We start from the raw sequence: 12,667 nt of genomic DNA, 5'->3' as shown, positions 1-12,667 counted from the left end.
AACATAACAGCAAATGATAGATGACAAAACCTTGTACAAAACTTTGTACATTTGCTGTTATGTTAAACTTATATTAAAGTTTTTCTTCATTACCCATTCAAGCCGTCTCCAACCATTATTATACATCATGGACGTTTTGATACTCAACAGTAAGAATCTGTGAATATTCTTTCTGAAGTATGTACTATCAATTTTGTTTCTAGTGCTTTCTAAGTTTTATTACCAAAACTGAAAGAGTAACCAGCAATTTACTAGTTTGTTAGAATTCACTTTAATTGCTAATCATAGTTTAATTTATGGTGAATACAAATACTTTAGATTTATTTTTCATTGATCACAAATGTAGTTTTTTATCCAATCATACATACCTGATATGCAACAAGACCAGCAAGTAAGTTAGCGACACATCGAACATTGTAGTACTTAACATTCCATATGGACATTAAACACTTAGTAGCATAGGCACTGATATCAGGATCATCCCAATTTAACTTCCTCATTTGGCGTAAAATCTACCAAACAGAATAAAATTTTAAAATTCAGTCTAAATTTCCTTGTTATTAAAAACATAAAATTAATTATTTTACAATAGAACATTTTCCATGAATATGAAAAACAGCATGATTATTTAGCACAAATTTTAGAGAAATCACTGCCAAAAATTGCTAAATTCCTATATAAATTTCATTGTACATTTATTTATAAATTCAAAATTCTAGACTAACATTTACTCCATAAATACCAATACAAAATTTAAACAAAATTTCTAACTTAAAAATCTATGAAATTAAATATATATATATTGTTGGAAATAATTACGTGACACATATACACGACTCAAAAGTAATGAGTAATTTTAACTAAATCAATTTATCATTAGTATATTACAATATTACAGAAAATATATAGAAAGAAACTTGAAAACATGACATTGCTCTATGTTTTGTACTTACTTGTTTTATACTACCATAAATTTATCAGTGTATGATTGTGAAACATTATTCAAAATGCTCCGTACTACTACTACTACCACAATTTAGCCAAGTCGTTTTATTGCTGTTTGACCGTGTCAGTTTCTAAATAAGCCCATACAGTCTCAGTGTTCCATTGTCTAATTTTTAATATTTACTGCCAATGTCTTGCTGGAAGATGAATCCCTGCCTAACAGGTCTTTTTACTGAAGAAATAACATTTAGGATAAGAATCTGCATGTACCTGTCAGCAATCATGGTGTTAACAATTTTGTATAAATTTCCAACATCATTGGTTGAGATGGATAAAAACCTGCTTGAACCTGTCAGCAGTTAGGAGTGCTATCCATGTGAACAGATCTCTATCGCCACTGCCTGAGATGTAACCAACACTTGTATTAGTCCTCCAGCATACATAAATATAAATTTTGTACACTTACTATGATACCATTCTCTTCCCTTCCATCAAATAAGACTAACTTTGATTATTGTCAATAATTTTAATATTAACCTATCTGTAAAAATTATCTTCCTTCAGTTTTGTTCATCATATTGTCTTGTATAATGCTTATTTTAAACTTTGATTTGGTTATCTCTTCACTATCTTCTATTAAAGCTAGTTTTTGAACAGCTACACCTTCACTGAGATCACTTCTTGTTAATGTGCACCTTGATGGTCTGGAAGTAAGATTCACACCTGTACTTACAGCTAGGCTAGAGGCAAGGTCTATACTGGATTGTCTTGTCCCAAGTTAATTAGCATTACTTTTGAAGAACTATAGCTTTCTAACTCAACCAACTTAATTATCAATAGTACTAGTTTCATGCACTCTCTTCGGAATTTACATACAACTCTTACTCAAGCATGAAATTTTGGCTCAATTTATCACATGAGTAGTCTTCACCAGTTTTTTTTTAAACAGTTATTTCTACATGTCTATCAAGAAACATTTCTTTCCTGACAGCCCTGAGTACATTAACCACACTCTTGTTGGAAACAGTAGAACTGCCTGTATTTTTATCAACATTATACTGATGTGGTGCTAGTTGATTGGTTGGATGGCAATCAATCACATTGTAAACTATCAACACATGATTGTACTCTGGCACAGTTCATTTTCATACAATAGATAGGGTGCTATCCCATAGTATTTGCATTTCATATTAATTTTATTCACTATTTCTATGATCATTTCCAAAACCGTATATACCTTTAAGTATGTTGTACAGATTAAAAAAGTGAGATAACTCTAAGATGAAAGTAAATATGGACAAATTTACATACACACACATATATATATGTATATTACCATTTTATTACATTTTCCTATCATAAACATGTAACCAGGTTGAATTACTGGACCTAAAGTATTTGTTCCTTTTCAATGTTCTGTAAATACAAAGAAGTGGTTAAAAATCACTTTTAGGGAAAAAATATATATAGTTGGCAAATGGCTAGATGGTCTTTACTTACAAAATTCATTTGGCTGAAAAGTTAGTCACATACTTTCATTACCCTTACAGGAGTTTAAACCATTTCTTTGCATTTTTCATATTTTATCACACTACAGCTGCATTTGTTTGTTATAACTATTACCTTTTCAGTGTTATTCTTGGAGAGGTCTTTATACAGCAGCTTCCGCAAATACTCTTGAATTGGGAGACGTTCTACTTTAACTGTCTATATAAATATACATATATATATACATAAATCCTAGTTTAAAAAAAAAAAACTACAAACACCAAAGAATTTTAAAAAACAGAGAAACACAAAGATGAGAAAAGGCAAAGAAACAAAAATCTGAAATATTATGAGTCCAATGCTCAGCATACCAGGAAAGTCCAGAGGCATTCTCTCCTGGAAAACTTTTGAAAATTAGAGGCTCACTGGTATATTCTTCTGTACTTTTTTCACACATTTGACAGGTATAATTCCCATAAATATTAAAGTAAATTAGTTACATTTGGTTAGTCATTTGACTGTTCTATGTGCTTTTTAGTAGTTCCATGTGTCAAAATTGTATATCAATCCTATGACAAATAGTTATAAATTCATTTCATATTATGCATAAATCTTTTTGTGATAAATCAACCTTTTTAATGAGTTCTCCCAGATTTGACTTCATCACATGTGGTTTATATCAAACAACAATATAATTTCTAGTTCTTGTTTGTTTGTTTTTGAATTTCGTGCAAAGCTACACGAGGGTTATTTGCGCTAGCCGTCCCTAATTTAGCAGTGTAAGACTAGAGGGAAGGCAGCTAGTCATCACCACCCACCGCCAACTCTTGGGCTACTGTTTTACCAATGAATAGTGGGATTGACCATCACATTATAACGCCCCCACGGCTGAAAGGGCGAGCATGTTTGGTGGGACGGGGATTCGAACCCACGACCCTCAGAATTTCTAGTTCTAACTCCACCCATTTCCCACCTGAATTTGTTTTAAACAGAATTATCAACTTTTCTAGTCATTGCTTCATCATGCCACTCTTTAACATTTGCCATTTTTGAAACTCATTCCATCTTTAAATCAAACTAATAAGGCAAATTTTCATTGAATACCCCATGAAAAAATCCACACAGCAAATATGCCTTTTTTGTAAAATTGGGAAAATGTATATATTAACTACATTCTGCTTGGTAAAAAATTTCAGTAGTTATACGCAAGTGTATAAACAGAGAACTTAGAGGTGCTTGTTTACAAAAACACGACTCTGAGCATATTATATTTGTTTAAGTGTTTTGGTGGAATAATAAAATAGGATTATTGTGAATCTCATATTGTCCCTAAGTAACAATAAAGTTAGAAATCTGATGACTGTTGGAAAACTCTTTTTTGTCTTTCTGGTTGGTTAAAATATATTAAACCCTTCAGTGTTTATGGACAAGAATGTAAATCAAAATATAGGTTCTCATTTTAAAAATATAGGCTCATGATAAAAAAAAAAAAAAGCATACATGTTATTTTGTGTTTTTTCAGTGAGAATAACAATCCTACACAAATTTTAAAATTCCTGAAACACTAACATACCTTCTAAAGACAAACAAGTACAAAGGAAGAAGACTGGGGTTTGGAACCCAAAACTTTTATCTGTTACAAAATAAATTTTATAGATTTGTAAAACAAAAAAAATGAGTGTAAATTATATAGTCTATTTCCACAAAACCATAAGTTGCTTTTCAAAATGAAGTTTTTTATAGATTTTATAAGCAATATAAGCTCACCAGAAGTATAGCAACAAAAGTCACAAGTATAAAAAATTGTAGTTTAAACTTGAGAAAAAACATATTTAATGTGCGAGATTTTTCAAAATTGCATAAACACAGTTCTGAGGTCTATAATTCTACTATTTCTACTACCATAATAAATCTTTTCCAGATTACAGACATGCCATTGATATCCCCTAATTTATCCTTTCTAAATTGCATGAAACTTTTGTTAAAATTTTCTGAACATTTTTTTTTTCCATTTTAAAAATTAATTTAATTTAATTTGGTATTTCTATCTTTTTCTAAATTGGAAAATTTCCCATATATTGTTCAGTCAATTTCTAAAAAAAAAATTAAAAGTATTTCTTTTCAACTTAGGATGTAATTTTTTATTATTAATGATAAGTTACACTTTAAGGTGTATATATAATTCTGTTACAGTTTCTAAGTGTTTGACATATCTATTATTATATTTCTTTGATAACTTGTTTTGCCAAATGAAACAGTCACCATATCTGGCAATAAACCATGCACAGATTTAACAGTAACAAATGCCCATACCTTTCAAAATGTTATCACTATTACTTCTGTCAGGCATTGCATCATGGCTTTTGCCAACAATATTCTTGTTGAGATTATTTGTCTAATAATATAATTTCTTTTCAACAACTAATAAATTCTTTTAATAGAATACAATAAACTCAACAATGTATTCAAAAAAAAGGAACCATGTCATTCAAATTATTTGCCATTGCTTACTGTACTTGCTAAGCTTATCAGATGTCTTTTCATTGAAGTATATTCCTGTTGCTTTAGAAACATAATTTAATACATGATCTTTATAACAAATGAAAATAATGCCGGAAGAAATTTCTAAATCTAAACATTGAAAACTCTGTAATAGGATCCTTTGTTCATACCTACTGGACTTTAGGTAATATATCAACATACCAAAAATTACTGCTAAAACTGCTTTATTTACTCCATAATGATGTAGATAGATTAGAAACTCTTATATTCAATCGTTGGCTCTAGTTATTTTCATTGGCTCAGCTTCATTAGTAATTGTTCAGACCATATGCTGTGATATCATACAAAGGTAGAAATGCATGGCTATTGTAATAAAACCACTGACAGAGAAGAAAAATAACTTGAGAAACAAGATATGAACCATTATTTCCAAGAGATGGTAATTTCTTAGTAAACATAGACCTATACTTCATGATTAACAGAAAGATTAAAAAAAAAATGTAAATAGGTTGTTTACAGAAAATACTCCTTGAAATGGCAAAATATGAAAATTGTAATATTTTTCTCGTCTTTGTGAAACGCATTAAATAAATACTAAATAAGCTAAAATATCAACTCTAAAATATTTGTGAATAAAAACTGTTGAAATAGAATTATATTTTGTACTTAAATTTTCTAATTTATTATGCTGGTGTGGAATCTAGGTCTGCCACACAAAATAAATGAAAACAACTTTAACTCACTCAACATGGGCTTGGTCAATTTGACCAACCACGTGACCTCTTTGTACTTGTTTAAAGTCTTTATAGATTTAATACTTCTAACTTTCAATGTAGTATGTATATCTTCACAAAATTTGGCAGTCTTTCAATTAATATTATAAGTATTTCACATACAAAAAATCATATTTCTTAGTGAAGTATTTTTAATAAACTAAAATAAAGATTTGTCCATGAATATATCGAGCATTTGTTTTGAATAGTCTGTGTGCAAAATTATTTTCATATTAAAATTAAAAATACTTTTCCTCATCTTAAAAATTTCAAATTTCCTTTGCATAATCCCTCCTCCTAAATGCATTTCAAACGTCAATTTTCTGTAAAACTTTATAGTTTATTTGTAATTTTCTCTACACTATCTCAAAATGGGATCAGTCAATTCAACTGACCTCGTAACCACCAAAGAAAAAACATTGAAATAAACCTAAATTACCCTTTTTTCTTTCCAAAATGACGTAAAATTGCAACATGAAACTACATTCATTTATCCTAAGTAGCTTTAAGTTCATAACAGTATGTATATTTTATGATTACATTTTATTGTTTTATTGACTTTTGAACTGTGTCTAACTACTATACACTCCATTATAAGTTGTAACTCACTCAGGGAACATGCAGCTCAAGTTACACTAACGAATTACATTACCCACAAGCTGCTCACATGTGTGCCTCATGAAACATTTTTAATATAATATTATTATTATTTATTTTACCTAATCTAATCTTAACAAACCTAAAATGATCCCTATTTTTACATTTTAGTTACTTTTATAATTATACATAAAGAATAAACATGAAAAACAAGAAATAAATTACTTAACCAATCTTCTATTTTCTTGCTGTCGGTTTTTGTAGAGAGTTAACCCTAATTTTATATACTATAGATAGTAATTCACTTAACAATTTTTACTTAATTAAATAATGCACCAAAGAATATAGACTAATAACATTCAAAAAGTAGACAAATTCCCTCACCTTTAAAAACTTTTCTGCCTTTCTAACTATGCAACAAGAACTGTTACAAATTCATCCAAGCTAGTCATTAACTTTCCCACAGGAACTATGTTGGTACTCCGAGTGAAACTGACATCTAACTGTTCACAACATAATGTTATACAATACGTCATTTGATAGATGAAAACCTTGACTTCCTATTGGTTATAGGTAATATATAATGAAACATAAGAGAGAACTATCAATGAATTCTGAAAAGAGGATGTGACAGGTGGGTGTGGCAGGAGGGGACTGATTTTCTATTTGATAGCTCTGTAATTAAACAAAATTGAAGACTATAAAAATTATGGTTTGTCTGAGCAATAACAACTTTATAGCGAGTAATTTACGTTTAATTTCATACTTTTTGAGGGGTGGTGGATAAAATAGGGATGATGACGTGTCACGTGGGTCACAGTAGTGGAAATTCAGAATTTTTTTAAAATATTGCCTTGTAGAATTAAGAGCTTAAAACATGAATACTATTAAAATATGGATTATTAGCTAAAATTTTATATATTCTAATTGGTATAACATAAACAAAGAGTGGTTTAATAAAATTTCGACTGTAAGACACTACAACCTTGTGTCATGGGCAGTAAAAGGATACCTGTGGCGATCGGGTTAATAGATCCAATATTTCAGTTCAGTAGATACACGAATACAAAAAAAAATAAAGTATATATTTCCAAATATTTATGTTACACATAATTATAAGAACTTATGACTGAAAGCAAAGAATATGCAAGATAATGTGTTTTACATGCACAAACTGTGATATATATATGATGAAAGACATAAGATCATAAAATCCACCACCTGTGCAAAGAATTCCCTTTCTCCTCCTTCATATGTGTGAGAAATGATGATTTAATGGGATATATATATTTCAAAAAATAAGAAAACTAATGGTAAATTTTCATCTAATAGTAAGAACAGTTTAAAAAACAAACTGGAAACAATGGAAAAATTAAAACATTCTGAGAAATGAATAATTTAATTATAAATCATACTGCTTACTATGGGAGCTTCTGGTGGATTGCAGTAATAAAAAGCATTTTCTACCATAGTTGCATATCGACTGTCTATTGCCATCACTGATTTCTTTCTCATCATTTGACTCTAATAAAAAAACAAAACAATAAAAATATGTATGTAAGTGCAAGATACAATGGTTGTATCTACTTTAAAAAAGTGGGTTTTTAAAACATTTTTCAGCTATCATATATGGAAATCTTTATATCACTATTTAATGAAATTTTTTTATATATTTGTAAATTATTTTCTCCAGTTCTAATGGTGAAAATTCCAATATATTACAGCATTTCAGTTGCTCTGGCACTTGTTCAAATACTAGAAATAAGACAGGAATTTTTTGCATATGTAACGTTAGACCTTTGTACACTGAAAGTAGGTCTTAGACCTAACCAGTAACAAGAATTAAAAAGGCTGACAACAGCATATGTAACTTGCTTGCTCTCACACATAAGGTAAAAAACAACTTTCAGTAAGATATATCTTCTAACTATAACCAAAGTACTGTTCTTTTTAATACCTTACCAAGTAAACTTTTGTGCGTTGGTGCGAATCTGGTGATCTGAATAAAAAGCGTCCACAAGTCTCTAATAGGTTACAAGCCATCTCGATGTGATGATGAGTGAAATCAAACAGTAGCATCTAGTTGATATAAAAACAAATGTTTAGCAAGAATTTAAATCATAATTATAATAAGGCAATAAAATCAAGTTGATTTCATAAACTTAATCACTCTAAATATTTGTACAATACATATATTAAAACATAAAAATGATTGCTGAAGTATTTGACGTTTATAATATATCAACATTTTTAGTAATGTCTCCTCTGCATTGCATTGAAAAGTGTGAGAAATATCGTATAAAATTTCAACAGAGAAAGACAGATTCCCACCTGATTTATTTTTTTGTTATATATAATCGAGTATGCTAGCAAAGAAGACTTAAATTTTCCATAGTTTATTTTATTTTTTATTTTGCAATGACACTTTACGACAAGACTACTATATATGCTTTTTCTAATAAATGACCAACAACTACTGTACATCACTTTCTAAACTCACACAACATAATAAATTTAATTAACAAAGTATTTTTAATTTTATGTATTTATCATCACCAATATCTATTTCAAATTAATTTTTTATCAATACTTACTTTCAAACAATACAGTGATTCTGACTTTGGATAGATGTTAAACTTGGTCAGTTCACCTGAGAAAAAATATTTAAAAATCATAATAGAAGATTCCTAACATCTTAAAGAAGATATAATTGCAAAATTAAAGATAAAGATTTGGCTCTAAAACAACTAAAGTAAGACTTTTATTTCTTTAACCAAATAAATCATTTTTTAATTGTTGAACATAAAGCACTGTAAATAAAAACTATATGCTCAGTTCAATTTACTATAAAGCTACAACTGGTTTTAAAATCCTTTCTCAGCTACATCCAGCATACAAGAGTTGTCTATCTTCTTCTAATAAACCATTATAAGATATAGTGTCATTCTAAAATAAATTTTTTTCCACTTCTAATGAATGCTTAAAGCACCAAACAATATCATCTGGACAATAAAATAGAAATCCTGTTCTAACAGCATGTTTAACCTACATCAGCAATGTGACTAAATATGTGATCCATTATGTTACGACTCGCAGCAGTAATAAATTTAAATGAAAATATTTTTGATTGCTTTTATGTAACAATTCAACTATTCTGGTCATTTGATATGATCAGTTCCTTCATAAAATTAAACAAGACCTTTTGTGAGGTATGTTTTGAAAAATGAATTATAATAAATGGTAAGTATATAAAATTTTTATTTATAAACTTTAACTCTACATATTTTAATTTTGTAGCCTTTAATGCTAATATCTTATTTGTTTCCATTTTTATGTGGTTTTCATTTAAAGTTTTCTTGTATTCAGGGTCATGAGCAATTGAGGGTACAAATATTTAAACATAAAACAAAGTGTGTGTGTATCTATATATATATATTTGTACTCTGATAATCTTCTCATAAGTATGCCCCTTCTGTTAGAGACAATATTACTCAAAATAGCTGCTCTCTAAAATCAATTTCAACAATGAAGAAGGCTTCAAGGGGAGAATTCAAATGTAGTAGGTCTCAAGTTTGTTATCAAAGAACACAATAACACTATGGGAAAAGCTGTCCATACACATCAGAATAAAAATTCTTTAACAGTTTTTATTAGATCTGAACATGTGGTTTTCAAACTTTCTAGATCATGGGCTCCTTATTACTAACTTCTACTGATCATTTCAAAATAAGATTTTTTCCAGCACATTTTTAAAAATAAGTTTAGAAAATTTGTTAATCTGTTACAACAATTTTTCACCATACCAAGATAAGAGAGTTGAGTTGTTTTTGCAAAAAAGTTGCTCTTTCAGTTCTGAAAGAAAGCATTAATTTAATACCTGCAACATGTTTCCTCTTCAACAATAAAACTCCACTACGACACTGAATGGTAATAAATTCATCTTCTTCAAAAACATTTTTCTTATATATAACAAGAATTAGTATAAAAAAAGCTTATGCTACTTCTAAAAATCTGGTAGTGTTATAAAGATTTGTATAAACAATTCAGTTATGTAAATGAAAATCTTTAAGTTCAAAAATAATTTAATAATCAATTTTTGTGTCAAGATAAACAAAGAAATTAATTCATTTATTTATTTTACTTACCAATAAACCTCACTGTTTTGACTTTGGATTCTATGTTGATTTGGTCTTTCTTTTTTATCTATTATAAAAATTACTAAACTAAATATTTATTTCAATAAATCACTGCTATAAAAATATCATGTTATTTTATCTTATATTGATTCCCCCCCCCAAAAAAAATATCCCTAAAACTTAAATTACCTGTACCATGTGTAACAAGCTATGTTAAGATGCAAAGTCAAATACGTAAACCTTGTATAATATGAATAAGGGATACCTTTCTAAACTACCTATTGTTAAAATTAATGAGCAGAGAAATTTCAAATAGCATAAAGAAAAAGCTGAATAAGATGTATCACATATGCTTTTCTTTTTTTTAACAAAGAAATAAAATATTTCAGTACTCTAGTTTTAATTAATCGTTTCAAAGGAATTTATTTACTTTCATAGGTCTTGAAGTTGTTGATTTTTAGCATTCAAAAAAAAACTTTATGGTCACATACAAAATTCAGAATACAGGTTTGCTTGCACCTTTTCTGCTTTTTTTCAACTAACGTATTGCATTTTTTTATTTTGTAATTCACAATAAGTGTGTAATCATTATAGCAAGTAATTTTTGTTATCGAGTTTTTAAAAAACTTCCAAGAATAAATGTTTTACATCTTGCATTTCTACGTAAAATTATAATATTTATTGTAAAATAATAGTAAACAAGTATAGAAATAGATATGAGTTTTAACTTTTATTCAGTTTTTAGCTTTTGTCACCTAGAATACAGCAGAAGCAGTGATTTCATCACATACATACATGGAACTTAAAATCTTGCTTGAGCAATGTAACAAGATCATTGGAAACATCAGGCATACAAGGATTAAGAGTTGCAACAAATCGGGCATAAAATGGGAGAAGATCCAACCTGAAAGAAAAATGTATGTATTTAAGTTATATCAAGATTTTCTTCACAGTATGTCACCATAATTTTGGTATTTCCATTCTTTTGTTTTCTCCTTTCAAAAGTATGTCAAAAGGTAAGTTGCAGCAATTCAGTTTATTCTCCTAAATATCAGAATACAAGTGCCAGCATTTACTGTTTTAAAAATGGCAAAAAATTCGCAAGTATTACCAATGGAGCTTATTTTACCTGCACTTTTATTTAAATTTTCAAATATTTCCTTAACATTTTATATCAATATGGAATTCTCTAAACAATCCAGGTGTGCAGGTGATCCTTGATATGAAACATTCAGTTGATTTCTTCAGCTCTCAATATGCTAGCCAACTTTATCGATGTTGTAGAAGTATACTGGGATGGGGTCAGGAAGACAAATAATTGTGATATCATGCTAAGGTTGTCTGGACTGTCTGAAAGTTCCTGAAAATGGATTTGCATGTCAACTCCTAGAGTCTGCATTTCAACCTACTTCAAACCTCTTCTTTGTGTGTTAGTGTTTTCCAAGTTACTTTTGTGACTTGTAAGTAATAAATATTACACACTCAGAGAAATCAAAAGTTCTTATTACAGCTTTTTGTTCAATTCTTTTCCAAACATAGGCAGACAGCTGCATGACAATACTATAACAAGTCTTTTAGAGTATTTACAATAGTCATATCTGTATCGTGATTGGTATCAAATATTGTCAAAATACAGATATTTGTTACTTTTATACATCAAAAGAAAAGAAAATCAAAATTGTACAAAACACTATCAGCAAGTACAAAGTATAGAGTTGTTAAAGATTTGTTAAACATTTATATTTTTCTGCAGATTTTCCACTCAAAACACAGATACTCATACTGCCTGAATATATAAAATTATAGGTTAACACCTCCTATAACAGTTTTTAAGTTACAAAAATCATGATAAACTGTGCTTCCAATATCACTAACGATAATTCAAAGTGTTTGAAAATACTGATGTATGATTGTCATGCACAAATACGGGTGTAGTAAGCACAAAGAACCAAATCAACCAACCAACCACCATGATGCACAGAATTACATACAAACAAACTGATGTTTCACAGCCTAATATTACATAGCATGCATGACCTATATGGTGCATTTCCTGTATAGTACAAGTGCACCTATATCAAGTGCTTTAGCCTCGTGTTTGCATTTTCCAAGGTTAGTTTTAATGCACTTTATCAATTTTACCACTGTTTAATAAGTATATATATATATATATATATATATATATATATATATATATGTTTGAGTACGTCGACGAACGGGACACCC

At 28.9% G+C, this 12,667-nt stretch overlaps 1 protein-coding gene across 1 annotated transcript in view; it reads right to left on the bottom strand.

Moving 5' to 3' along the window:
- The window catches only part of LOC106462664 (regulator of nonsense transcripts 2-like), a 126,482-nt gene that overhangs the window by 37,339 nt on the left and 76,476 nt on the right, over positions 1-12,667 (bottom strand). The window contains exons 22-28 of the mRNA XM_013922608.2: positions 11,237-11,345; positions 10,451-10,508; positions 8,900-8,955; positions 8,268-8,384; positions 7,728-7,829; positions 2,569-2,652; positions 369-512 (exon numbers count right to left, since the gene is read on the bottom strand). Coding sequence (XP_013778062.1) covers positions 369-512; positions 2,569-2,652; positions 7,728-7,829; positions 8,268-8,384; positions 8,900-8,955; positions 10,451-10,508; positions 11,237-11,345 — 670 coding nt within the window. The remainder of the gene's footprint in view (positions 1-368; positions 513-2,568; positions 2,653-7,727; positions 7,830-8,267; positions 8,385-8,899; positions 8,956-10,450; positions 10,509-11,236; positions 11,346-12,667) is intronic.

The sequence above is a fragment of the Limulus polyphemus genome, unplaced genomic scaffold (assembly GCF_000517525.1).
Source record: "Limulus polyphemus unplaced genomic scaffold, Limulus_polyphemus-2.1.2 Scaffold1219, whole genome shotgun sequence".
In the NCBI taxonomy this organism is placed as follows: Eukaryota; Metazoa; Arthropoda; class Merostomata; order Xiphosura; family Limulidae; genus Limulus; species Limulus polyphemus.
The sequence above is the reverse complement of the archived record's forward strand: the minus strand, read 5'-3'. Positions and strand labels throughout refer to the sequence as shown.